Here is a 25,129-nt window from a genome sequence, read left to right as displayed (position 1 = left end):
CTGCTCAGCCACGCTCAGCTCCCTGCATCTCTCATGATGCCATCAAGCAGTGGTGAAGGCTGCGGGAGTGACGCAGCCAGGCAGAACTGAGATGGGGAGCATGGCAGGTTTGCCCAGCAGAGCTGGCATTTGACAGAGGTGACTGAAAGTTTTCAGTGGTCGACCTCCAGAGCCCCTCCTCTGGATGCCTTCCTGTGACACCCCAACACCTCACGAGTGGCAGCTGGGGGCTGCTCCGATCAGAGCTCCAAGGAAGCATGGCACGGAGCACAGTGCTGGGGTACGCAGTCCTGCCGGGTGCCGTGTTTGTGCCACGCTGCCCAAGCCATGTAACCAAACACTGTAGGTGCCCCCGAGTGGTGTCTGCTATGTTCCTGCCAGCCCCGAGTGGAAACAGGCTGGAGTGATGGGGTGAGGACATTGCATCCATCGGCATGTTTCTACTTTTAACATGTTAAAGATCATGTCTGTAACCTGCTCTAATTTTAGGCTGCAGTATATCTGCACTGAATTCCCAGCACGGAAGAATGAGTGCAGGTGTAAAATTAGATGTATTATTTATGGGCTGGCGGTTACCAGTGCTCCATCACTAAAAAGTGCAGCGCTCATTCGTGCCCACACTTCTGCCTCCTGTGCTTCATACCAATCGCCTACCACCATTTTCCCACCCCAGGATTAGCCTGCAATCAAAATCTTGTTATCCAGGCAGAGATTTATAGGGAAAGGACACCATTCCTGTGCTTAGGAATTGATCCATATTAGGATTGGTTAAACATAGTAGCCTTTCATTCTCAGCGGCTTTGGCTGGCAAGAGCTAGGAAAGCACGCTTAATCAGCGACTGAACAAGTATAAATGGCATGTTTCTAGTCTCTGCCACAGCTGGAGAAAAGATTATGTGAAATAACTAACATGGAAATGTTAATCAGCATTAGCTGTAGTCCAAATTCCATTAACAGGAATGCTAAATACAGAGGAGGAAAGTGCTCGGATTAGGGTGGCTTGGCAACAGGCTCTCTTCCCTGATGTTTGGGTCTTGTGCTCCAGGATTTAAGCTTTTATTTAAAATACAAGTAATTTTCTTTCCCTCATCAGTACGAACAACAAAAATGTCAAAATATACAGCAGCTGTAAATCAGCACAGCAATGTGTGCAGGCAGCCTGCAACACTCTTCTGAGGACACATTAAAGCGGCAGCTTATTAGTCTTAGCATAAACATCCCTGCTAACATCTATCAGTGGGATTCAGCATGCCAGACTTGTGTCATGGCAAGGCAGGCGACTGAATGGGTCTGCATGAGATGCAGTCAGCCTGGATGGCTAATGGGACTCTGAAAGTACATTTGGTTTTTCTCCAGGCCTGATCCGGGTAAGCAGTAATTGAGTGTGCAAACCAGGACACAAATCTCAGTCTCCTTCCACATCTGTGCAGGCAGAGCACATCTGTACTGACCGATTTCCCTGAAAAACACACTGCGCTGGAAGGACCTGCCTTGTGGTGAGGAAGCTTGCAGAAGGAAAGGCTTTGTGCCTGAATTCAGTATGCTCAGCTTTTGATTTTTTAATACCAATTATTATTTTGTATTAGACTGTTCAGTCCCTAGTTTCAATGCTTTTCACTGCTTGCTTTATCCCTGACCCTTGTTTTCCAAGTCTTTGTAGTTAATATTTCTGAAGGAACTCAGGCTCCTCCTGTTTTCATATGAGCTGGATGTGGCCAGGGAGTTGTCTGCTGTGGAGTGGAATAGGATGCGGGGGAAATCCTTACAGACGAGTTCACTCCACTCCAGCAAAACTGGAACTGAAATGGATTTACCCATGCTTCTATGCTGCCTTGCACATGCTGTGCAAAGCTGCCTGGGCCCTCCAGGGGAGGTGGAGAGGGAGCAGTGCTGTGCAATTGCACACACGGGGGTGATCGTTGCTCTATAGCTTATTGTTCAAGAGGCCCTTGCTGCAGAGGCCACTCTTGAATGCTTTCCAGGTTGTATGCAAGAAGGAATTTTAAAGTGGAACCTGCCCTGTTAGCAGGATAGAGGTTATTTTATCGATGGAGTTATAATGCAGATTGCTCACTCCACTTGAGTGAGCAAACAAGTATATTCAAATAACAAAAACCAAGAGAGATGAAGACTTAGGCTGTTTAGCAGGGCTGGAGTCTCACCAGCTATAGTAAGCCCTGAATTTAGGCACCAAGTCCAGGAGCAGAAGTTGCTCATGTAGCCAGGGAAGTGAGCTCTCCGAGAGCCAGTGAGCAGCTGTGTAGGATGCTCGGAGGCATACGTGCTCTCCTGAGGGAGACAAGCCATCCCAGTGGTGCTGGAGGGGCTCTTGACTGTTGAGACAGTGTCTGGTGTCTGCTTGGAGTGCACCCTGGCACTTGGCACATGCAAAAGCATGTGAAAGGGGCAGAGGAAAGGACTCTTTTCAGAGTAGTTCTCAGGCTGTTTGGATGCTTTGACCCACGAGTATTTTTTTTCCCTCTCTCTTGAAATGACAAGACTTTGAGAAAATCCATCCCTGAATAGCTCTCGCAGCACTGCAGCACAGAGAGCAGGCTCATGTTACGCGGCTGCTGAACCAAACGGGCAGGTATTTCAGGCAGCCTCTTGTTGCCTGGTGGCTTTGTCCAGCATGCTGGGGGGGAGGCACAGGAATTAAGACACAGTGTGCCTGTCACCTTCTTCCAGGACTGCTCCAAGGGCTGAGGCCTCTGCTCTACAGCTAGATCAGCGCCCGGATTTGTGTACAGATTGCTGCCTAGCATGAGCCAAAGCTCCTTTCCAGAATCGAATCCCATTCATAGGAAATTCACACCCCGTTTACCATCGGCCAGCATCCAAGAGGGAGCAGTAAATGCGGGCGGAAGATTTAGTTTGCAGGAGCATAATGAAATCGGCGGGTGCAGGAACTGGGCAGCGCTGGTGTGAGCTGACAGCCGTGTGCCAGCCTCGCAGGTCACCCCTGGCACTCATGTTCTCCCTGCGTTACCCTGGGGGTTTGTGCACCCCCCAGCCGCCTCCCCTTTCTCCTCTGCTGCAGCTCCATTCTTGCTCCTCCTGTGAATGCCGGGCTGCCCCTGGTTTTGCTGGCACAGGTTCAGCTGCTACCTCAGCAGAAGGCAGGATTTCAAACGCTGCTGGTTTCCCGCTGATCAGACCAGACGGAGAGTGGACAAAGTATGGCAGAGATAATGAAGCTATTTTGTGAGGCTTGGAGAGCTGTGTGGTGTTTCTCTGGCTTCAGGAGACACTGCTGTTTAGGATTATTGTGGGAGACGCTGTGGTTGCTATTATTACATTGCAAATCCATGCCTGTATGCTAACCTCGGACTCTGCTTGCTTTGCTCCTCATCAACCTAAAAATGAATCAAGGATCTCTCCTGTGCTGACAGGAGTTCCCAAGAGGAGACAGAGTATGAGGGAGCTACTGAAGGTCAAGGGGCTCTGATTTCACTGTTGATCCATTTTAGCTTAAACAAGGCTCCGAGCTGTTGATGGTCCAAACCCAGACATCATACAAACAAGGATAAGAAGCTTAGGAAGAGCTTTCCTTTTGCTACTGACTCCACCACTAAAGCTTTGGAAACTGCGTCCTGTGTTGCCTAGGAGCTCTGGTTTCCAGAGTAGCCAGCCAGCAAAACCAATCCAGTGAGGATGGAGAAAGACGTGCTAATGACAAACAGCTATTTGTTTTCCTCTGAACGGGGCTGGCTCCCCGTAGACACTATCATCTCTCTGAAGACCTGTCTGCAGCTCTGCTAGTGGTCAGATGGATTTGCACGCTATACGTTCCCACAGAGACACATTTTTCTCTCTCTCTTTCACTGAATGAATCAGTTGTTAAACCAGAGCATGGTTACTCCCTGGCTAGTCTGTTCTGTCAGGCCCAGGAAAGCATTCAGGGCTGGCTAAGTTCCTTTTGATCTTTACATTCCTTTAGGCTCCTTATCACTTCTCTTTATCCCTTCTATTTGTCTGTCCTCCCATTTACCATATTTATGGTAAGGCTTTATCTCTGTGACCAAATCAGTCCATGGGTGACAGGGCTTTGTGCTGCCATTGCTATTTCACTTGGTACAGCCCCAGAAGCACTGGTCCAGGTATGGGGGTTAGTGAAGTTCCCTTTGCTTCTGCTCTGAGCGGAGGCGGAACATGTGGCTGCTGGGCAGCTGGGCAGTTTAAGAGCCTGCCAGAACGAAACAGCCCCTGCAGTTCCCCTTCAGGTCTCTGCTGTAAGCCAGCCCACAGATGAGTTGCTTGTCAGGGAGTGCTTACAGGATCTCCATGTTTCCAGATGCTTGTTTCATGTTTTCTGCCTCCACAGCCATTCCTGAACTGCTTTGCTAATCCACGGGGCTACACCCGGCTCTCAGTTTGCAGAGTGTTTGCTGTTTCACTCTCTGCAGATTTGCCCGTGGTACTGTGGCATCCCGGGAGGCCCCTGGACAGAAGCTCCTATGTTACAGGAGTTGCAGTATGTGATTGAAGCTCCTGCCTACTATTGCTGATAAACAGTGGCAGCAGAAAACCCCACTTTTGTTTGTGGTGTGGGGAACCAGAATCTAATGACAATGATTTCCTGATGCATGTATGAATGCGAGAAGTTTTTGTTGTGTCTCTTGCACCCACTTCTGTTTCTAATTTTGGCTATGCAGCATTCACAACCTCGGATACGACCACAGTGTGTGTTACACAGAGTTCAACTGCAGCTTTCTGGGGTGAACACTGCAGTCTGTATGTGACACACTGCCGTTAGTTTCACTTGGAAATTCAGCTCCCTTATACTTGTGGGAATGTGCTGCTTAATTAATATAATTTATGACACAGATTGTGTGGACCACAGTGCTAAAAACACAGGTTTACTGGCTGTCTCTCAGTGCTGTTGCCTCATCACAACAATTTCACTTCTCTGAAAACATACTTGCTTTCTCTCAGCGGCAGAGGTGCTTGGCAAGGCTTGGAGACCCAAGATAAGATGCCTTTACATGTACATCTTCCCCAGCAATATTTCAAAGTCTTCCCCTTACAACTGGAGCTAGAGTCCCACGCGGTCACGAAAATGAAATTAGCCACTTGCCTGCAAACACATTTGTGTGTGAAAAACTGAGAAGCTGTTCTGTCTCAGCCTTCACCCACAACCTGAACTTTACCCACTCTTGCTGCCAAAACAGATTCCCTTCCTTTGGGGTGCCATCTTCTTTTGGGGTGTGTTTTAATCAGTAATGAATACACAGGACAGCCTGTTTTGTTGGCTGCCTTGGTGGCAGGCAGCAGCACTAGTTTCTACACCCACTTCTTACCTGCCATACAGCTTTGGAAGGTTGTATCCCACCTGTTTCCATTCCCATTGCTGCCATGGTGGTTACACACAGGCAGTTCTTCATGACAGGCACGGTCTTGCGCTCAGTCTGGGCACTGTGCTTCGTGTGCAGGGCTGAGTGCTTCCTGTGACTGTCAGGCACTGTTCTGAAATAGCCGCTAGTAATAAGCGAGAGCGGCCAAGTTGGCAGCCAAGCTTTTGTCAAATCCAGTTCCCAAGAGGCTGGCACATACTTTGTTCTTTTTTTCCTAAGCTTGGCATCATGCCAGACTGGTTCAGGAGCACAGTGTGTAAACACTGGCTGCATGGAGGTTTCCATCTGAACATGTTTCCTCCCTTCTCCCTTTCTTGGAACGAAGAACAAAATGGGGGTGAAAGGAGTAAAACAAAAGCTTGGAAACTGGATTGCTTTGGCTCTGTGTTGTTAAAGAATTCCCACTGCTTGCTTGTTCATACCTGCGGCCGTGTCTCCTCCCCATCCCCAGCACAGAGGCAGTGAGACACGTGGGCAGGTTTGTGCACACATGGCTGGCGCTTCTGGGGGATGGGGAGAAGTGGCCGTAGGGGAAGGTGGGAGTCAGGCAGCAGGCAGAGCAGCCAGGCTGCGGGGCCTGGCTGGTGCGCCAGTGACTGCGTGTGTGCTCCGGTCCTGTGTGGCCATCGCTGCAGGCTGCTCCCAGATGTCCGGTGTGTGCACAAGACCCAGCTCAGAAAGGCACTGAACAGAGAAGTGTGCCTCTGCCAGGTGTGCTGCATCCAGCTGTGAGCCTGGGCATGAGACGGGGTGTAAGATGCCCTAGGAGAACAAGGCCTCGCTGTATCCTTGCAGTGAAGACTGTGACTCTTCATGGGTTCAAGAGCAAAGGGAGATAAAATTATGTCCTCCTCCACGCGTGTGCCTGGCATGGAGATTAATTTATCTGGATGATTAAGGCAGCAAGTGATGCAGGAAGTGGCTGGGTAATTTAATGGCCAGGTAGAAAGAGAAAGTGAGGAGAACATTTCCCTTTCAGTCATGTTGGGGTTTGACTTTTATGTCCTGTTACAAATGGATTGATAAGTCAAATGCCTGGAGAAGTGCAATATATTCACACTGATCTACTTTTCTGTCTTACAAAATAGCTGAGAACCAAAGCTTGTTGAGACTCCTGTTGGAGACAGATGCTGCCAGGCGGTGGTTTGTTCAGAGGATGCTCCCCAGACACCTCCCTGTGTGGCTGCACGGAAGATGTAACTGAGCATAGGCAGAGGTCTGGGAGTCACAGTCTGTATGGAAACCCAGTGCTCAGTCATCTCTGCTGCTCACAAGCTCAGAAAGTCCCCATCAGCTCGCTTTGTGGAATGCACGACCACCTAGCTTTGTGCTGGTTTGTGACTCTCATTCAAATACTTCTTGAACTCTGACTGTGGGTAAGAGAATTGCACAAATGGCGCTCTTCTAATAGAGAGAAATGCAGACTTTGGCACTGTAACTCTGAAAAAAAGCTCCACCATGGTGAAGCTATTTCTTCCTCCTATCTCACTGTACAGCTTGGCTCTGATTAGTTTGTCTCGACTGCTAGATGTGCAGGCCAACACTGCTTCTATTTCAGAGGAACTTGCCAGAGATTAATTAGATCCCAGGCCTGTTAGAGAACTGGCCAGCAAATTTTGTGTGCCATTAACTCGGTACTTATCATACAAACATTGTTGGAATAAATATACCCTTTGTTGTGCTGCTGTAAGCAAAGGTTGTCACAAAAATGAAACATTTGAGCAGATACAGTGTGATAGTTTCTGAGCTACATAAGCTGCTTGCTTAGATCAGATTTTAGCCACGGTTACTGAAACGGCACCAAGTGTGTATTAGTGCGTGCAGCCCTGCTGTGCTCAGCAGTACTTTGACAGTTCCTGTGGCTGGCCACCCACGGCAGCGGTGAGTGTGGACAGCGGCTACCGTGTACGCAGTATTGTTGATGCGTGAGCATCTAACGGGCATCCACCAAACCCTATGTCAGCATACAAAGAGACATACAGTCAGTGTCAGTCATTGTTCCAAAGAAACCTGTGGTTTGAAGGATAAAGTCACAGAGAAAGAAATATGTGGAGCTGGGGAGAGAGTGGAACAAATCTCCAGCAAGAGCTACAAATTTCCATTTGGTCTCTGTCTGTCAGCAGTGAAGTGACCTTATCTAACCACCCTCAGGTTGTGCTCTACTGTTTGTGCCCACGCAAAGCAAATACAAGCCATAGCAGATTGGCTTGTATTGGCTCGTCTCACTTATAAGAGAGCTGGGAGAAAGTCTAGCCAGACGAGTAGGGAATGAGGCGATAGAAGCCAAGAACCAGTAATAGAGTGATGGTGAAAGCATACTGCAGAACAAACGAGGATATATCTAGCTAATAGGCAGAGAGGGGATGGGATGTGGAGAGGGGTGATGTAGTGGGAACTACATGCCAAGAATCTTAGCAGCAGCAGCCTGAATTAATTTGGACAGCAAAGTGAGAAGTCCAGAAAAAAAGACTGTGGTAGGTGTGTCCAGAATGAGGGAGCAGCTCTGGCTCTGTGGTCAGGGGAAGGGCCAGAGCATGGACATCTGTCCAGACTGCACTGCTATGGCCTGGCTTGGGCTGGAAAGTCAAAGGTGAGAGCTGCAGTATGTGCTGCTGAGGCAGTAAGATTAGCTGGGTTCCCTCCTGAATCTGGATGGCCTGGATGCCAGTCAATTGTACAAGTCAGTCCCTAGTAATTTAACGTGAAACATCTTGTTCTTGTGCTGACACATGCAGCACTAGGGCTGAAAGATGGTGTTCAGATAGGGAGCTTTCTGCTTTGACAGAAGTGAAAAAAGGGAAAGGCTCCTCTCTGGCTGATCTGGCTGATTGCTTTACCCTGCACAGAGCTGGCTAGTGAGAAATGTGGTGTGACTGGGACAAGCTTCACCCACGATCAACTCCAGCAGCAGGAAGCTGGTTCACAAGGCAGATGCCATACTCTTCCTGCAGTGGCTGCTGAGCCTTCAGAAGAGCAGAGCCCCATCTGGTTGGTGCAAACACATATATGCATTTGATTATCTGGGGACAGGGAATGGCTCTGGAACTGGTTGAGTACTTGGAACTGCTATGTGCAGCTTCTCAGTACTGACATGATAGCAAGGAGTTATTTTTAAAATTCTGCTTTCCCTGGAGAGTCGCTGGAGTGACTCAGAAGGAGCTTCCTTTAAACAGCATAGATTTGGTGGAGGGAAGAGAAAGCTACTGCCGTTAGCTTGGTCCTGAAAGTCAGAAAATATTTTGTAAAGCTGAAACTTTCAGTAATAAAAACTTATTTTTAATGACCCAACTATTTTCTGCGACAACTCAGCAGACAATGGTTCTGATTTGAACAACTCAAATCAGTTCATCTGCCTCGGGTTAGACTGGTGCTGGGGTTAGCTTTGTGCTTGGATTTGTGAGTGGACGTGAACACTGCTGGCTCATGTTTGTGCAGATCCTTACACAAACACCCTTTTGAGGTGCTGTGGCTTGGGTGCGCTCTAGGAATTTGCTTTTTCAATTCTGTACCTTCAGCTAAAGGAAACCACTGCTTGTATTGCCATGGGTAGACAATAACTGGGGAATCCTGATCTCACCAGCTTCCAGCTGCTACTGTCAGTTTACCCACCACGTCACTTTGATTAGTGCCAGGCAGGGTCAGATTACCTGTGCCAGTGGTGACAGGATGGCAATACCAAGCTGAAGTGGTGGGAACCAAGGTTCAAAGGGGACTTAGAGGCCTTTGAGAGCCCGAGGTGTTTCTGGCCAGCTGAATGACAGAGGTGTCGAGAGGTGTCAGCTTCTATCTGAGGAGATGCTGGTCTTAGAGTTTCCGTCAGTGCCTTGAAAGAGCAGAGGCATCCACGGGGTGAATGGTGGTGGCTCCTGAAAGGAGAGATGTTGCCTAAAGCAGGGCTCTTTAGGGAAAAGAACCCTGAACCCATTAAATGGCATTCAGACCATGAACATCCTTTCTCCGAAGAGTTCAGATCTGGATTTAATCCCTTTTTGATGAGGTTGGGCTCGGGGTTAGACTCTGCTGGTGAAGGTTTTAATTTCAGAGCATGGTGGTACCTTCCAGCAACCCTGATGTGCACGAAATGGCAGTATGTATTTAAAGACACCAAGTATCTTTCCCTCTAAACAGGCCACCTATGGAGAAACCTAAGTGTTTGAATCCACAGTTTGCCTGAATTGATGAAAAAGCAGTGACATTTACCAAGAGCTCTGCTTAGGTTAGAGAGATATATTGATTGAATAGCTCCAATCCAGCTGTCATAAGCAAGGTTTTAAACACAATCCATGGGTTGTAATTAAATAGCTTCAAAACTGTGCATGACCTTAAGCTTCCCGGTGCTGTGCCACTGTGTGTGACAGGGCTGTGAGTAATGTGATGAAAAGGAGATGTTAAATAGACTTCATCCTGAACAAAGCTGTGACCAAAACAAGCAAACTGCCACCCTCAGACATTCCTTACGCAGAAGCAGGGAGTTAATTATGTTGTTTTAAATGCTGCCTCTGCTCAGCTTTCAAAATCTCTTGTGAATAAACGCCTCGTTTATTAAGAGCGAAGACGTTTGCAAGGACAGCTCTCCGTTTGCATTTTCTGCTCCTGGCAAGTACGTGCGCCAGGCTCCTACCCTCTCCCTTCTGCCACCAGGCCTGGGAGCTCTGCTCTCCCTCCCCAGCCCGGCAACCCGGAGGGATGGAGGCGCTCTCTTCCCGGGGAGCAGGCACAGACGCCGGGGCAGCCCGGCCGCATCCCGAGCCCCACAGCACAGCAAGGCCGGCCCGCCCGCTCAGTGGTGCCCCTGAGGGGCTGCCCTGGCGCCAGAGTGGCGCACCTCCTGCCGCGCGCCTCTGCCCCGCCCGCGGCGCGCCCCCTGGCGGGCGGGCGGCTCCGCACGAGGTAAAACTCCGCCTCCGCCACGCCGCTCCCACCCACACCCCCCTCAGGCGGCCTTTAAAACGAGGAAGTCCCTCCCCTTGTTCCTCCTGGTGATTGGCCGCGGCGCCCGCGCGGGCGGGTGGCGATTGGCTGCGACTCCGGGGTGGGCGGGGCGGCGGGCTAGGGGTGCCGCGGCGGGCGGGGACCAGCTCGTCCCGGCCGTGGCGGCGGCGGCGGCGGGTGCGCGTCGCGGGGCCGGTGTCGCGCCCGCCCGCCCGGGGCCGCGCCATGAAGAGCCTCAAGTCCCGCCTGAAGAAGCACGAAGCGGTCATCGGGGGCAGCGCGGTGGGTGCCGGCAGGGCTGGGCCGGGGGCAGAGGGGAGGGAGAGCGTCCCCCCCCCCCCCCCCCCCCCCCCAGGGGTCGGAGCCTGCGCTGGCGGGCTGAGGGCCCGGGGGCTCCTGTGAGGGGAGATGGGGCTGGGGGCTGCTGGGCTCTGGTGCTTTGGGAGCTGAGCCCCAAGGGGTTACCTGGGGATGGAGCGGTGGGGCTGAGCTCCGCGGGCGGGCGGTGGGCATGCAGCTCCGCGGGGCGGTGCGCTGGGGCGGCGAGCTCCGGGGGGGAGGGTGGGCTCTGCTTGGGGGTGAGGCTGGGGAGCTGAGGGGGGAGGGGGGGCGTTCTGGGGGCTGGGGGAGGGGACTGGAGGGCTGTGTATGTGTGGGGTGCCTGGGGTCTGGGGTGCGAGGAGCAGAAGGGGCTGGACAGTGGGGCATTGCGTGGGGGCAGAGCAGAGGGAGTCCCGGCTCCGTGGGGAGCCGAGGCTTTGCTGGGGGCGGAGAGCGTGGAAGATTTGGGGTGACTTGGGGGGAAGAGAGTCTCTGGGATCTGGGGGGAGTGAGCTCTCTGGGGGAGACGTGGAGGGGCAGCACCCTGGCACTTGGGGGAGTTGCGCTTCAGTGAGCTGGAGATCTGCTGGAGGAGTGGAGGTTCCTTGGGGTTTGAGTGCAAGGGCTTGGAGGGCAGGCAGTGAGCCCCCGCGGTGGTCTGTGTGTGGGCAGGAGGCACAGCGGAGAGAGGATCTCTGAGCGCTGGCGTGGGGAAAAGCGGGATGAGAATATGCACTACATCTGGCACCCACCCAGCCTCTTGTTCAGGCTGCCCTAGATGACCTGCAGCTCGGAAAACAAGCATGCAAATGCATGTTACCTCTGCCTTCAGTTTTGCTTTCTGCCCTCAGCAGAAATTAACACTTTTTTTTTTTTTAATTCTCTGTAAGAGCCTTGGGAGCCAGTGCTGAGCTTTGACTGGCAACCTGCCCTGGGGCTTGCTGAGATCTGCGTGCATGGCATTGTTAGTAGCTTGTTCAACGTTAGTAATTTCTGTGGCAACATCGGAGCACTTATCCTAGTGCACAGAAGGAGGATTTGCTTAGAAAGTGGACAAAAAGCTTTCAAAGTGGCTAGTGACTTTACACAGTTGTGATTTCTGATCATCTAGTCTGGGAATACTGGGCCTGGGGTTGTTGGAACCTGTGGAAATAAGGTACCTTTGTGATGGTGCAATTGTCTTGTTCTCTATGGCTTCCAAAATTGAGGCTGGTGTTAACTGGCTTTAAATGGCTTTTTTGGGTTTCATTTTTACTTCATTCATCTCTGCACATGACTTTTGATGAGAGAGGTCTTTGTAACTGAACAAAGCTATGTTTGGAAATTACTTCGTGTGGTAAATTATCGTTAATTGTGACCATTCAGTAAATGCTTCCCTGGGAGTCTACTGTGGCAGTTGCACTCCTAAGCTTATTGCTGTCTTCCTGTGCCTATTTGCTAAACTTGCCGCTGGCTACATGGAATAGTGGAAAAGGGCAGGTTAATATGATACCTTAAAAGACAACTGATAAAAGTCATTGTATTAGCCATCTCTGAAGTACTCCTGCACATTTGTCTTGGATCTGAAGCTATTACTTGAAAATAATAGCTCATTTGAAAGATATGTCGATATTCAGGCTTGTAAACTGCTGACCAAACTCATCTGATGAAATGACAGTTCCGTGTGGAAGTGCATCACTGTGCTGAACATTCCACTGGGCAAAGGAGTGATTCAGAATTCTGTTATGATAATTTGTAATGTGTGGGCTGGCACTGGTTTATGTTATTCATTAGTTGTCCTATACTTCAGAACTGTTTGTTATTTCAAAATAAGCCTACAATAATTAAATGTCAACAAACACTTACAGCATTCATGTTTGCTTTTGAATAGATGTGGAGTTTTTTCACTTCCATAGGTGAAGGCTCAATAAACCTTCCTTTCAAAGTGGGTTTGAGCAGTCTTAATACTTTTAAGAGCTGAAGTTATTCTTAAAGATATGAAGGGAAATTACTTTCAGTGAGATCTTTTAAAAACTGGCGTTTGTACCCATGGTGGACTTATTTTCTCTGTTTATTGCATATTTTGGTTACATAATCACTCCACCAGCTAATCAAATACCAACTTATAACCTTCAATATGGGGAAAAAAATTCAGCTGCATGGGTGGGTGTTAATAGTGAAGCTGAAGGGGGGGATGATTGGGTAAAGCTGTGTCTCTGTTTCTAACTGCTAGGGAAGGAGGGGAAGTGGGTGGGAATCCTGCCAGCCTGAGCTTTATAGATCCTGCTTGAAACAAGAGTAAAAAGAGTTGCCTGTTTGAGAAACTTCATCCCTCTCTCCTGTTCCCACCCAGTGCTATTTCCTGGGGGGTGGAGAGAAACTTAATCCCTTCATCATGCTTCTGAAAATTTTCCTCCAGGTCAATGTAATAGTTGCATGCCCTCTGTCTTCTGATGGTGATCTTTTGGAAATGGCTTTATTACCAGTCTTGTCATGGAGGGAAGCCATGAAAAGCAGCAGAATGAAAAAAAGATAGTTGTTACCAATCCCACAATTATCCAAAATGTTTTGTCTGAAAATGGATTTATCTAGTTTTGCCAACTCCAGCTGGCTGATGGTGCTTGGAAAATAATCTAAGCCTGTTCAGTAACTTCAGTGCTCCGAATAGCGAGACACATGCTTATCATTTGCAGCAGTGTAGGCTGGAAACTTTAGCACTAGTTTTTGTGGAGCACAAAGCCTTGAGGGCATGCTCCTCACTTTGAGTCAGAAATGATGCCTCATTCACCAACATTTAGAAGATAGATTTTAATTAATGTAGTCAGTCCTATTGGGGTGACCACAGCAGCATGCACTGGGAGTATTTCTGAGATTCCAAAATACATGCTGATATAATAAGTGTATGTTTGTGTTTAGGAAATGTGTTCTTCCAGTAAAGTTAGGAATTCTGTCTGTAGCTGTATGTACAAGAAGCAAATATGAAGTGCTCACTGGTTGGTCTTTCTTGAGAAGATGTTTGGGGAAAGATTGATTTATTGTTCTATAGTTATTTTTGTTTCAGACCTTTGCTAATTGACTTTCACTGGTAAGATTCTAACTCTTGGCCTGGGAGGGCAAAGGTTGCCTACTTATTTCTTTAACATTTGGGAAATAGCTGTGGAGGTGTTCTGTTAGATTTGAGGTGCATTATCTTGTTAATGTGGGGGTTTTCACTTTTCTGTCCTTTATAATGAAGTCTGGAATTTAGGAAAGGGGGCTTCTGCACTGCTTGCCAGAGAATGGCTACTTACTGTGAAACATGGGATTCCTGGTAGTGGTTTAAGCACAGCTGAAGCTGTATCACTGAGCAGTGGCACGTCTGCATTTCTTTGGAGTTGTTTGCATCCTAAGATAGGACATTAAAGGCAGAGATGGTCTGAGGTATGCATGCACTTCAGAAATCAGCAGCACTGCCTGGAGCACCTGCAAGTAATGAGAATGAGCAGATGTAAAACTGTGTAAAAACTTCTGTCAATCCTTTACCCTCTGGGAAAAATGATGTTGGATTTTTTTAATCAAGAGAAACTGAACATCATACATAATTAGCGGAAACCATTGTGCAAGAAACAAAGGTAAACACCTGAGTACTTGCCCTGGTATGATGATCTGTGATTATTAAATTAATACCTGTACAAGTGCTGTAGTTAGTGACAGCTGAACTTGTTTAAGGTTGTGTTCACACTTTTTTTTCATGTGGAGACTGTCCAGTTCTGTTAAATGGATGACTTTTCCTCTATGTAAATAGTGGAACTTTGTGGGTTGACCCAGTACACAATTAAACAACTACTACTGCCCTGTCAGCAGCAGGGAGCAGAGGTACTACCTCTTGTTCTGATCTGATCACTTTTATTAAGGGAATGGAAAAATACTGTTTGTTGTCTGAATTTGCTAATTAATCAACAACACTATCTTTGTATGTACAGCAGAATAACTTTGTTAAAAATTATTTGTCACACCAGTGTGCTGTAGAATGCACATTAATAATTGAAGAAATGAAGTAAAAAATACATGTTTCGTAACCTAATTTTAACCAAAGATTCAAGATCGCTTTTGTGTTGAACTTCTTAAAAGAAAAAAACTTGTGCTGCTGGTGGCACACGTGTTTGTAAACAAACAAGATTTTAATGGCATTTTGTCATGACTCTGCTCTGTACAAAGACAAAACGGTGTTTGTCAGTCAGGCTGATCACAGCGCTATGACCTATCAGCAGAATTTTTCCAGCATTGCTGCTGTTGGCCAGAGCAAAGTTACCATTCCCTCTGCCCTACCTCCCTTGTGTCTGTTGTGGGCAACCTAAGGTGACCTTACAATGCCATCTTCAGGCAGCATGGCCAAGACTCAACAACACTATAATATTCAAATGTCAAACCGTAGACTGACTGTGGTTATTCTTTAGAGTATGTTTGGGTTCCAGGAAGCTTTATTAAGGCTTGTGCTAATGTGTATGTTCCTTGGAAAGAAACCCCTTGTGATTCACTTGCATTTAGTTAATTAGAGTTGTGTGCTTGTTTGTGTGATGTTTGTGGTTGATGCTGAAGAAACATAAGGTTAGTCAAGACAGGCAATTTTTGTGGTTCAGCAAAAGCTTTGTGGTGCAGCCTGTTTACAGGTGCATTGTAATTTTCAGGCTCCTTAAAAAGGAGTATTTATGAATGCTTTATCATTTTGGAATGTAGCAATTAAATATTTAAAAAAATGGAGGTACAGTGAGTGCCTGTGTGCAAGTTAAATATCCTTAGCTGATTTGCAGACATAATTATGCAGATAAGGCTGTTTGGTTATCTGTTTTAAGTTCATCTGACCTTTTGCTCAGATACAACTTACATAGTGCTTTGTTAGTATTTCAATAGTAATATTTATTAGCAAACAAATGCTTATAACAGCTGAGAGACTGGTATTGTCTCCATACTTTCATTACTTAATGACCGAACAGGATTGAGTCAGGACTGTAACATGGTATTCCCTTCTTCTTGCATATGTGCTTCAGGCTGCTTCCCTGGATGATGAATGTAATAGTCATGTCGTGTTTCATCACCCCCTAGTATTTTCTGATGCTTTGTTATTAATAAATGGAAATACACAAATCAATTGGTCCTTGCCTGAGAGCTTGTAATTTCAAACTAATGGTTTGCCTTGAGGAAGGTGGTGTGATATGCGGCTTTTAATGGCAAAGGCAGCTGGACTCTGACCTTGCTGCTGCTTTTTCCCCATTTAAAGGGGAAATACTTTCTCCTGGGCACTCTGTAATTGTTGGGCACTTGCAGGGGCAAAGCTGGGCTGCAGCAGGACCTAGGCTTCTAGGGCTCCCCATTATTTTTGTGGTGAAAGCTGTGATGCTCTCATTGTGGTAAAAGGGTGTAATGTTCTTTGACTTGTGTAAGTCTGGCCCCAGTTACCATAAAATATACTTAACAGGCTGTTTTAAAATGCAGCTGCAAAAAACACTGGTTTGGTTTTGGAGTGCGTAAGTAGTTTTGATCACTTTTATTAGTGTCCAAGTTGGTCTGTATCTTAGGGGTGAGAAGTTGAAGATGCTTTATCAATACAGTGTACTTGAGTTGTATGTTGGCAAAGAGACATGAGGAAGTTGTGTTTAAAAACAAACTTGAAAATATTTTTCATTATGTTAAATCTTAGCAGACTTTGCACCCTTCAGGAGTTGTATGCAGAGTTCTTTGATACTTCCACTGTAGCTTGTGTTCTGTTGTAGTTGATGCTAGTGGTTTTTCACCCTACCCCAGCCATGCTGAATAGAGAAACTGGCTATGCTGTTAGGTACATGCATGTTGCTCCTTGTAGATAGAAATGTACTATTTGACACAGATTTAGAGCCCTTATGATGGTTTTGAGAGGACTATTTGACATTTCGTAGATGGCTAGAAGTAGATTTGAATACTTTCTTGATACTTAGTAATTTGATCTTGATGGGATGTGCCAACTTGTAGTAGGAAGGAAAATGGTGTAAGAATAGGGTAAAATAAGAAATGTATATGGTGGGGTTTTAGATGGTTACTGTTTGTTTTGCTTTAACCTGTTTATTAGGAGACATTTAACTATATTAATTACAGGATGCAGTTATATTTAAACAAGACATGCAACAGCACAACTGTTAATACGAATTCTTCATACAAGCATTTTGAGCAATGCAAAACCAGAGCAGTCCTAGGAAGGCTGTTATTTTTGATCACTGTTTAGACTAAGCCTTGCCCACTGTAGCATTTGATAATTTTCCATGGATGGAGAAATTGTGGTAAATGAGGTGATAACATAAGGTGCTGGGTGAAACGAGAACCCTGTGTTCAAGCTGTGTCTGTTTTTTCCCTTATGTAGACTAAACAGTACATCTTACTCAGGCAGTTTTAAACTCCAGAACATTTGTATGTGAATACAGACATATCCTGATAACCAAGATGTGCTTATAAAATGTAAAATGCTATTCCCCCCTCCCCCCCATTTGAGCTAACCCTTGCTCAAACCTGGTATCTGCAGTATTTTTCTAGGCAACTGTGCAGATAAGACAAAGTCTGTGAGATAGATGGGTATTGGCTGATGTGCATCTGTACTGTAGTGGGAAGTTAAGGCTGGTGAATATCTTTGAAAAATAGTTTCAGTAGTCTACCTTATCCTTTCATTTTGCCAGTTTGTGCAGTTTTTAAATAAATCAAACTACTTCAAAAGCAATCGTCATTTTGTGCCATATAAAATCACAGGGTGTGTCTGTTCAGACATTAGTTTTTGATCACAAATGTACTCTGACCTCCGTAGAATGAGCAGGAAAATTAAATGCGCAGGCTGATAGATGTGCTGAGTCTGCCCTTCTCATCTGTGCTCGGCTTACGTGACAAATGTACCTTTCTCAAGTAACTCCCCTTTGTCAGCGAGTGCCTGTCTTTCTCTGCCGGACACCTAAATGGGAAAAATGAATATCTTCTGACAAAGATAGGCCTAAAATTAATAATTCTTTGTCCTTCTTTGACAAGAATTTTTCTATCTAATGGCCTTCACAGACTTAAGAAACTGCAGCTTTAGTAGTTTTATAACTGTTTCCATAAAAGTATGGTGTTACTGTTTTTGTCTACATAATTTTTAGGACCATTCATATATTTGTGAGCACTTGCTGTAAGGGGTGATGGCAGTGTTTTACCAGAGCTCTTTGCTCTCAGTGTGTTTTATGTGCTTATGTCACCTGCCAATGGCATTAGAGGAGGATGTGTCCCGTTTGGTTTGTTTTGTTAATAGGATTATCTGACTAGCCCAGCAGTAATGAGGAGCTGTGTTCAGTTTCACAGGTTTATGTCAGCTTCCAGGCTGAAAGGTTTAAGAACTGCTTTGAATTACAGCTGGTGTTTCTGAAGTGTGTTAGGTGACTGCTAAAGATTGTCCCTGCTCTATTTAAATAAGCTGTTTATGTAGGCAAAAGTGTTTTAGAGACTCTGGATGAGCAATTCTGAGTTCAGGTGGAAGTTTCCTGAGCAATACTATTTCAGCAACAAGTTAACTTGTCACAATTTTTTTCATTGCAATATTAAGGCTAATATTTCTTGTGTCCCTGGCCCTGTATTGTCTTTTTAAAAACAGTCAGTGCATTCTCAGATGGGAATTGTACCTCATTGACTGTGCTCAGACTGATGACCAGAAATATCTTCTTGCTGTCATGAAAAGTCTTGTGAGTTCCCTTCTGGCTGCTAAGACTTCACTCTGGAGAATATTTGGGTTGAGAAAAATCTCAGCAGAAGAGCTGCTGGGATTGAAGGGTGTTATGGATTGCTTCCAAAGGCCTTCAGGGTTGGGATATTAATTTATCTGTCCTGTTTGGGTCCCCATAACCCCAGTATTATTCTGTCCTCTTGTGTCTTGGGATCACTGATGAAGCACTTTGCTCCAGGTTCCTCAGTAGGGACATGAGTGGCAGGGTGTGCAGTAATACTGTGCACAGCTTCATGGACTCTACCTGCTTTTCTTTTGGTTGAGAGGGAGATGATGTCCAGTAGCTTCATGCTCAAACTCCTTAAGTATGGTGCTATGTTTATTTATTGATAAATATATATCCTATAACTATAATAAACTTTAAACATTAACTTTGCTAATTGCTTCTCTGGTTGTCAGCAGTGTACAAATACATATTTATTTCTTTCAGCCTATCACAACTACCCTTGCTGATAGCACCCCGTGGCTTTTGTTGCCAGCAGCAGTGTGCCTTTTCCACTGCTCGTGATAATGTTAGAACATCCTGTCTTCCTTTGCTAAGAAAAATGAGAGTAATTAGTCTTGGTACCAAATGTGTCCTGACTGTAAATATCTCCAGTGGCAGTCATTAATGCTCTTGTAGCTCTCATCTTTAAATACTTAATTGTAATGGCAGGTGAGGAACAGGCTTGTTTTCAAAGGGTGTAGTTCTAGACTCTACTATAAACTTTAACTCTGAACTGTGCTGTTTACTGTTCTCAGTTAGTGGCTTGACTTCTGATCTGCTAAATACCTGGTGAGATGAGGGTTTTCAGGTTCAGAGAGAATAGAAGTAGGTAATTGTTCATGCAACATGTAGTTAAGTTGTACAGTCCCTTACCAAAGGGTGCTGAGGATCCTAAAAACTTACCTGGGCTTGAGGAAAAACTGGCTAAGTTAATAGAGCAATTAATTCTGAATTAAGTGTGTGGGTAGAATCCCTCTAACCCAGTAAGTTTAAATCATTGAATGAAAGCTAGGAGAGCTTTTAAAAAAGTATTCTGTGCTTGTTCAGTTTATGTTCTTTTTCTGAGCATGCTGGTGTATATGTGTATCTCTGCGCCACTCCTGAAGGTGTTAAAAGAGCAGATGGATGTGCAGAGTGTGTGCAGATGCCTAATGTATCTGCTCAATATAAAGCCCTTAAACTGAGAGCACACCAGATACAAGCTAATAGGAACAAGTACTGTATTTGATCCTAGTCAGATGGTGGAGATGGGATACTCCTTTGTATTTGGAGACCTGGAGCTGGGAAGGATTACTGGCAGGCTGAGCTTAGGTAGAACAGGTGCTCTGTGTTACCAGAAAATGGGCAATATTGGCCTTAGCTAGGTAGGCACCTGTGGTATCCTTGGTAATTTAGCATGTCCAGGGATCTGCACTGCTGGTCTATCTGATGGTCTTTGTTCTGAGAAACCAAACCTGAATTAGGTTCCAAACTTCAATTATGCTGGAAGAATGCAACACAAGCATGCTTCATTAGTTTCTCCCCTTGGACCTCTCTGAGATTCAGCTTCCCTGGAGAAGAATTTAATTGGTGTGAGTCTGGGCTGCGTTTACCAAAGCTGCTTGGTGCTGACGGAGCCATGAAAGCTGTGTTTCCCGAGCACTGCTGTCTGTGCTTGGTCTGAGCTGGGCAGTTCTGGGGAATGTGGTTTAGCAATCCTAAATCTTGTGGTCAAGACTGTCTTGGGAGGATCTTCAGTATAAAGGGGCTGCAGGATGAGTGCAGCTCATGAGTCATGAGGAATGTCTGCAGGCAGATAAAAAAGGAGACAAGTGAAACCTTTGGGATAAATCAAAAGCTATGGAAGGCATTGTCTTACTACCTACATGGTTTCTCACCAAACTGATTTCAGTTAAGTGGTTTTATTTTTGCTGTTGCTGTCACTTTTGAAGTGTATTTTTTTTTCTTCCAAATGCCATTTTTAGCTTGAGGAGACAGACTTGGTTCTGGTCAGAAGATAGTCAGAAGATAACTTGAGATGACATAGTCATTCTGGTAATCACTGTACTCTTTTGGAGTGGCTTTGTCATGTGGGCACTAATTGCAGAGAAGTCTTGGAAGGTTCTTCCAAGAAACATGTTAGTGCTGCAAGGCAAAGGGCTGGGTGCTCACAGCAAGTGGTGTGGAATAGCTCAGAAGTTGCTGGGAAAGGGTGAATTTGTGCAAATATGAATGAGTGATTTTAAAAATCTCTGTACTGAGAAGAAGGTCCATTTATTAGGTTATTTGTGATCTCGTGTGTGTGTCCTTTGGGGGTGTGTGTGTATGTGGTTTTTCTGGCTATGCACTGTGTTTCTTGTCTGCAGACAAAACAGTGCATTGCTTGTCGTGTTGACCTAGTCCTCTAAATATGGCACTTGGGAGATTTCCATTTAAATTTAAAACTTGAGAAAGGAGACTCTACATCTTCCTACTGTTAATCATTATGCTGTCTATTTAATGTTTTCACAGCCTTTGTGACTCCTCGTTTAACATCTTGGGAGACAGACTGGCAGCAGCAGTAAGCTGAAACCAGGTTCTATTCAGAATGGGTTTCATCACTGTAAAAGGAGATTTTTTTTAAAGCAGAGGCATGTGTGTTTTCTAATTTAAAATCGGTTACATTTCTGTCAAAATAGGATCATGCATTCCATCTGCTCTGCAGTCGTAACTGTCTGAAGTCTGATCGTGAGTCTGGTTTCAGCTTTGTGGTGTGGTGGAATGGGAAAAAATTACTCCTGAGAGTATTTCAGTCCTGTTTTATTAGTGGTGATAAGTATGACCTTCATTAATGTCAGTGGACAGTTAATTTGACTAATGTGTTTGTTATTTTAAAGTGAGTGTTTGCATGTCTGCAGAACACAACAACACTGTAGTAAAGTTTCATGCGTGCTTGTCTTGTTAGTTAACATTAAATCTAACATGCCTTAGTCAGGGCATGAGCATGTGGGGAATGTATTAATAGCTATTGCTTTCTATCGCTTGGCTATCAAGTACTGCATTATCAGAAAATAGATCTGGGTTGATGAGACTGTCTACGTATTGTTTACAAGATATTTCAGATCTGGGCAATATTTACTTGTGAGTCACTCTGGCAGTCTGTTGCAACACAGAAACAAAAGCTCTGGGAGGGTTTTCTTGGGATTGCTGGGGAGGGACAAGCTGAGCAGGCGGCTGGATCCACAAAGGGCTTCACTAGCCGGGCAGCCTCTGACTGGGGGTAGCCCATATTTTTTTTAAGAGTTATGAAGTCTGAAGATGATCCTGAAGATGGGGAAAATAACTTGGGGATCCAAGCTAAGTGAAGGATGGAACAAGATGAATTCAGGGTGGTGGAGAGAATATGTTTCTTGAAGCAGCCTGTTTGAACTCTGGCTTGTTGCTTTGTGAGCTGCAGTCGTTTATAACTTGATGCAAGATAAACTGATTGCTTCTGGCAGCAAGAAGCTGCATGTTCTATGATGACTTGTTGGTTTTCTTGTGCAGCTAAAACCACAGTAGGTATCTTAAATTACTGCCATTGATATGAAATCTACAACTGCAAAAATGCAAAAGCTTTTATTTTGTAAATGTTTTGTAACAGTTCTTTTTAGTTAGTGTGTTATATCTGTCTTTAACAACTCTACCTGTGAGGAATTTTCCTTAGATGTGAAATACTTGAGTGACAATATAGTATATCATAGGAAATGGATACAATTTACTTAAGTGTTATAACCACAGGGTTAAAAAATATTTTTTTTAAATAATGCTCTTATTAATCAGAAGATTTATGAAATGGGGGCAAGGAATGGCTGATGAAGGGTTTTCTATAGATTTGAGAGAGTTTGTGCTAGCAGGTATAAGCAGCAAGTATGAAATTTGGCAATCTAAACCCAGTGGCAAACATGCAAGATGTGATTGCTTTCCTCTAAGGATGTGAAATGTGCCATATGCATAAGAACTTAGAGGGAACAGAGCTTGATGCTATGGATGTACAGTTTCTAAAGTATTTGAAAATAAAATGTAAAAGTTGCATAACAAGGTTGCTTATCAGAGGAAACTTTGCCAAGCTGTGGAGGAATATTGTCTTTCCCCCCAGCAATGGGTGCAGCTTTTGCTGTGAACAGTAATGTCACCAATGCAATGACTTCATTATGCCAACCAGGCTGGCTTGGCTTTTAAGCTAATGGATGTTTTAATTGATTGACAAATCAGTACTGCACTTCAGCTGGGCAGCGCTAGTAGTTGTAATTTCATTAGTTGTCTATTTTTTATTACTTCATGTCACTCTTAGCAATAGCCTATTCAGTACAATACTTGCTAAGACTTTATGATTACTGTAATCTTGTTTATCGTGAGAATGGGGAATAAAGATAATCATGATTACGACTCCATTATACAAATAATTCTACAGATGCAGGGTGGTGGCAGTGCATTTTTGGTTATGTTCTTTGTTTGTATCTCCTCTTCTACCTTGCAAACCCTGGCTCTGGTGCAAGGCAAGACCTTGCTGGCTGCAGCTCTGGCCACTTTGAGAACTGGCTAATTGGCATTGGCTCTTTCCATTGGGGATCTTCCAGACTTTATTACATTAAATCTTGAAAAAATTTGGTCTTTACTAGTAAGATAGTCTTAAGGAGAAGGTAGTTCTGTCTTGATAGAATGTAACTTTTTTTAACATGATTGTACATAGCTTTTGGTTTTTACCTATTGTTGTTGTTCTTGCTTTCACATGAAGACTTCTAAGACTTTTGCATAATGTGTTTGGTGCTTTAAGGAGGTGGAGGAGTGTATTGTGATGAACCCAACATGAAGGATATGGGATTGAAAGGTTGCTTTCTCACTTAAAGAAGCAAAAATGTTCTCAGCTACTTGTTCTCAGCTACTTTTTGGCTGCTCTATTTTGGAAATTACTAGTTTTAACGTGCTTTATTCAGTGAGGCGTGGAGCTTCTGATCCCTAGTGATAAGTAACTTCATGTACCTACAGGCTGTGTATGTCTTGCTGTTATCAGTAAATTCTTTTGCCATGTAGATTTTTGAATATAATACTCCTTTATAAGCCCACCTTCTGTTAAAAGCTTCTTGAATATCAAGTCATCAGTGTCTAACTTGGCCGTGAGGTTTCTGTCACAGAACAGCATTTCCTGAAAAGTGTAAAGCAATTCAGAAAGGATGGTTTGGCAATGAAGAGAACAAGCTCTGTGTTTTGGGGTGGGATGGTTGGCCTGTGGCCTGAAATTCTAAATTTGAAGTAAACAAGGAAAAAGTGGGGGGTGACGAATGTCTGAGATGGAATGCGTGGTGGTCTATTTATAACTGACTTGTACTTTCTTTGCACTCTACATTGCTTTGGTAGTTGCAAGCAATTTAAAGGTATAACTTTTAATTTCTTTCTACAGCTCAATAGATGTTAATCTCTTGAATATCACACTTAGCTAAATTTTGACCCTTTGAACAGTCGGGGAAAAACTGTGTCCTGTGCATATTTTTAGCACATCCATTTGATGTTAAAATCTGAAAACTGCTTGGGACATAATGGAGCTGGTTCAGATCTATTTTTAAGAATGGCCAAATTCAGCGAGTTGAATTAGGAAGTACGTTTCTGTACTGATGTCGTGTGTGTACCTATGTTGATTTGCAGCATTTCAGCATTTGGTTTTGTACCGTGCGGTGTTGGGGTACGGTCTGGTGTCATACCAAATCCACTGCAGTCCCTGACTGTGTGCTAGTGCCTTTCCTTCCTTGTTACCTGGCTGCAAGTGGATCAGGTCAGTGGGCTGGTTCCATGGCAGTTCTCTCTGTGGATGTTTTCTTAGGGATCAGCTTGTTGGGCAGCTGCAGGATGAGTGTGCTCCCCTGCCTGAGGCACACAAAGCGGAGGGAGAGTGGCTGGGGAGGGGAGGGATGCTTTCCTTGGCAGCAGCCTGTGGTTATGTGGGTGGGAAGCAGCATCAAACTCTGCACCCCTGTGAGTGGATGAAAGAGTGCTTTGAGGAAAAGCAGCTTGTATGTGTTGGTAAGGGGAATATAGGGTCTTTGCTTTTTTTTTGCTTTTTTGATGTTCTTTCATCAATTTTAGTTACGCATTGGACATGAAAAACAGTGTAACTTTCAGTAAAGCTGGGAAGCTCAAATGTTCTTGATAAATGTGAACTTGGTTTAGGGAGGGCTGAATTTAGTACATATTTCATGTGTGCTGAATTAATGAAAACTGAAGTCTGCTGTTGATTACATATATTTCATAATTGTCCTGTTTAAGTATCTCGCAAAGCTCACCTGTTGAGTTCTCCATGGTACCTTTATGTATATAAAGGTTGATAGAGGGGGAAAATAGTAGCGGCTGTGTTTTATCTGCCTGCTTCCTTATGAAATAATTATTTTAATGAATACTGGAAAGCTTACACTGAAGATGATTACTTAGATTGGCAATTGTTAGCAGTACTATTTTGGGATCTGTTACTTGCAATTCCTCACTTGTCTGTTCCTTTGTGTTGCATCTTTTTTTATTAATTTGTAAATTTTGAGGCGTGTACAGATATTTAATATATAGAAATGAAACACTTGATTGTTTTATTTAGACTATTACAATTCAGATGGTTGACAATAAACATGAACAAGAAATCCTCCAGTTTTCATATAGTTAATGGAGTTAATTGCCTTGCTGATGTGAAAGAGCAGTTGATGTGCTTTTCCTAAAGGGCATGAGACTAAGGAGAGACAGCTTTTCAAATATATGGTTACTGCAGAGAAAAGGAGAAGGGGAGTTCTTAATGTGCATGGTGGAGAGATTAAAACGGGATAACTAGGCATT

At 44.9% G+C, this 25,129-nt stretch overlaps 1 protein-coding gene across 2 annotated transcripts in view; it reads left to right on the top strand.

Annotated features, from left to right (window-relative positions):
* Positions 1 to 10,429: 10,429 nt before the first annotated feature.
* Positions 10,430 to 25,129, top strand: part of UACA (uveal autoantigen with coiled-coil domains and ankyrin repeats) — a 33,608-nt gene continuing 18,908 nt past the window's right edge. Inside the window, exon 1 of one of the 2 annotated variants that reach the window (XM_049812738.1) lies at positions 10,430 to 10,568. In XM_049812738.1, coding sequence (XP_049668695.1) covers positions 10,512 to 10,568 — 57 coding nt within the window. In that variant the 5' untranslated portion in view covers positions 10,430 to 10,511. Of the gene's footprint in view, positions 10,569 to 21,727; positions 21,835 to 25,129 lie in introns of those variants that run through there. The other variant, XM_049812739.1, reaches the window with a different exon arrangement.

The sequence above is a fragment of the Accipiter gentilis genome, chromosome 10, assembly GCF_929443795.1.
Source record: "Accipiter gentilis chromosome 10, bAccGen1.1, whole genome shotgun sequence".
NCBI lineage: Eukaryota > Metazoa > Chordata > Aves > Accipitriformes > Accipitridae > Astur > Astur gentilis.
The sequence above is the reverse complement of the archived record's forward strand: the minus strand, read 5'-3'. Positions and strand labels throughout refer to the sequence as shown.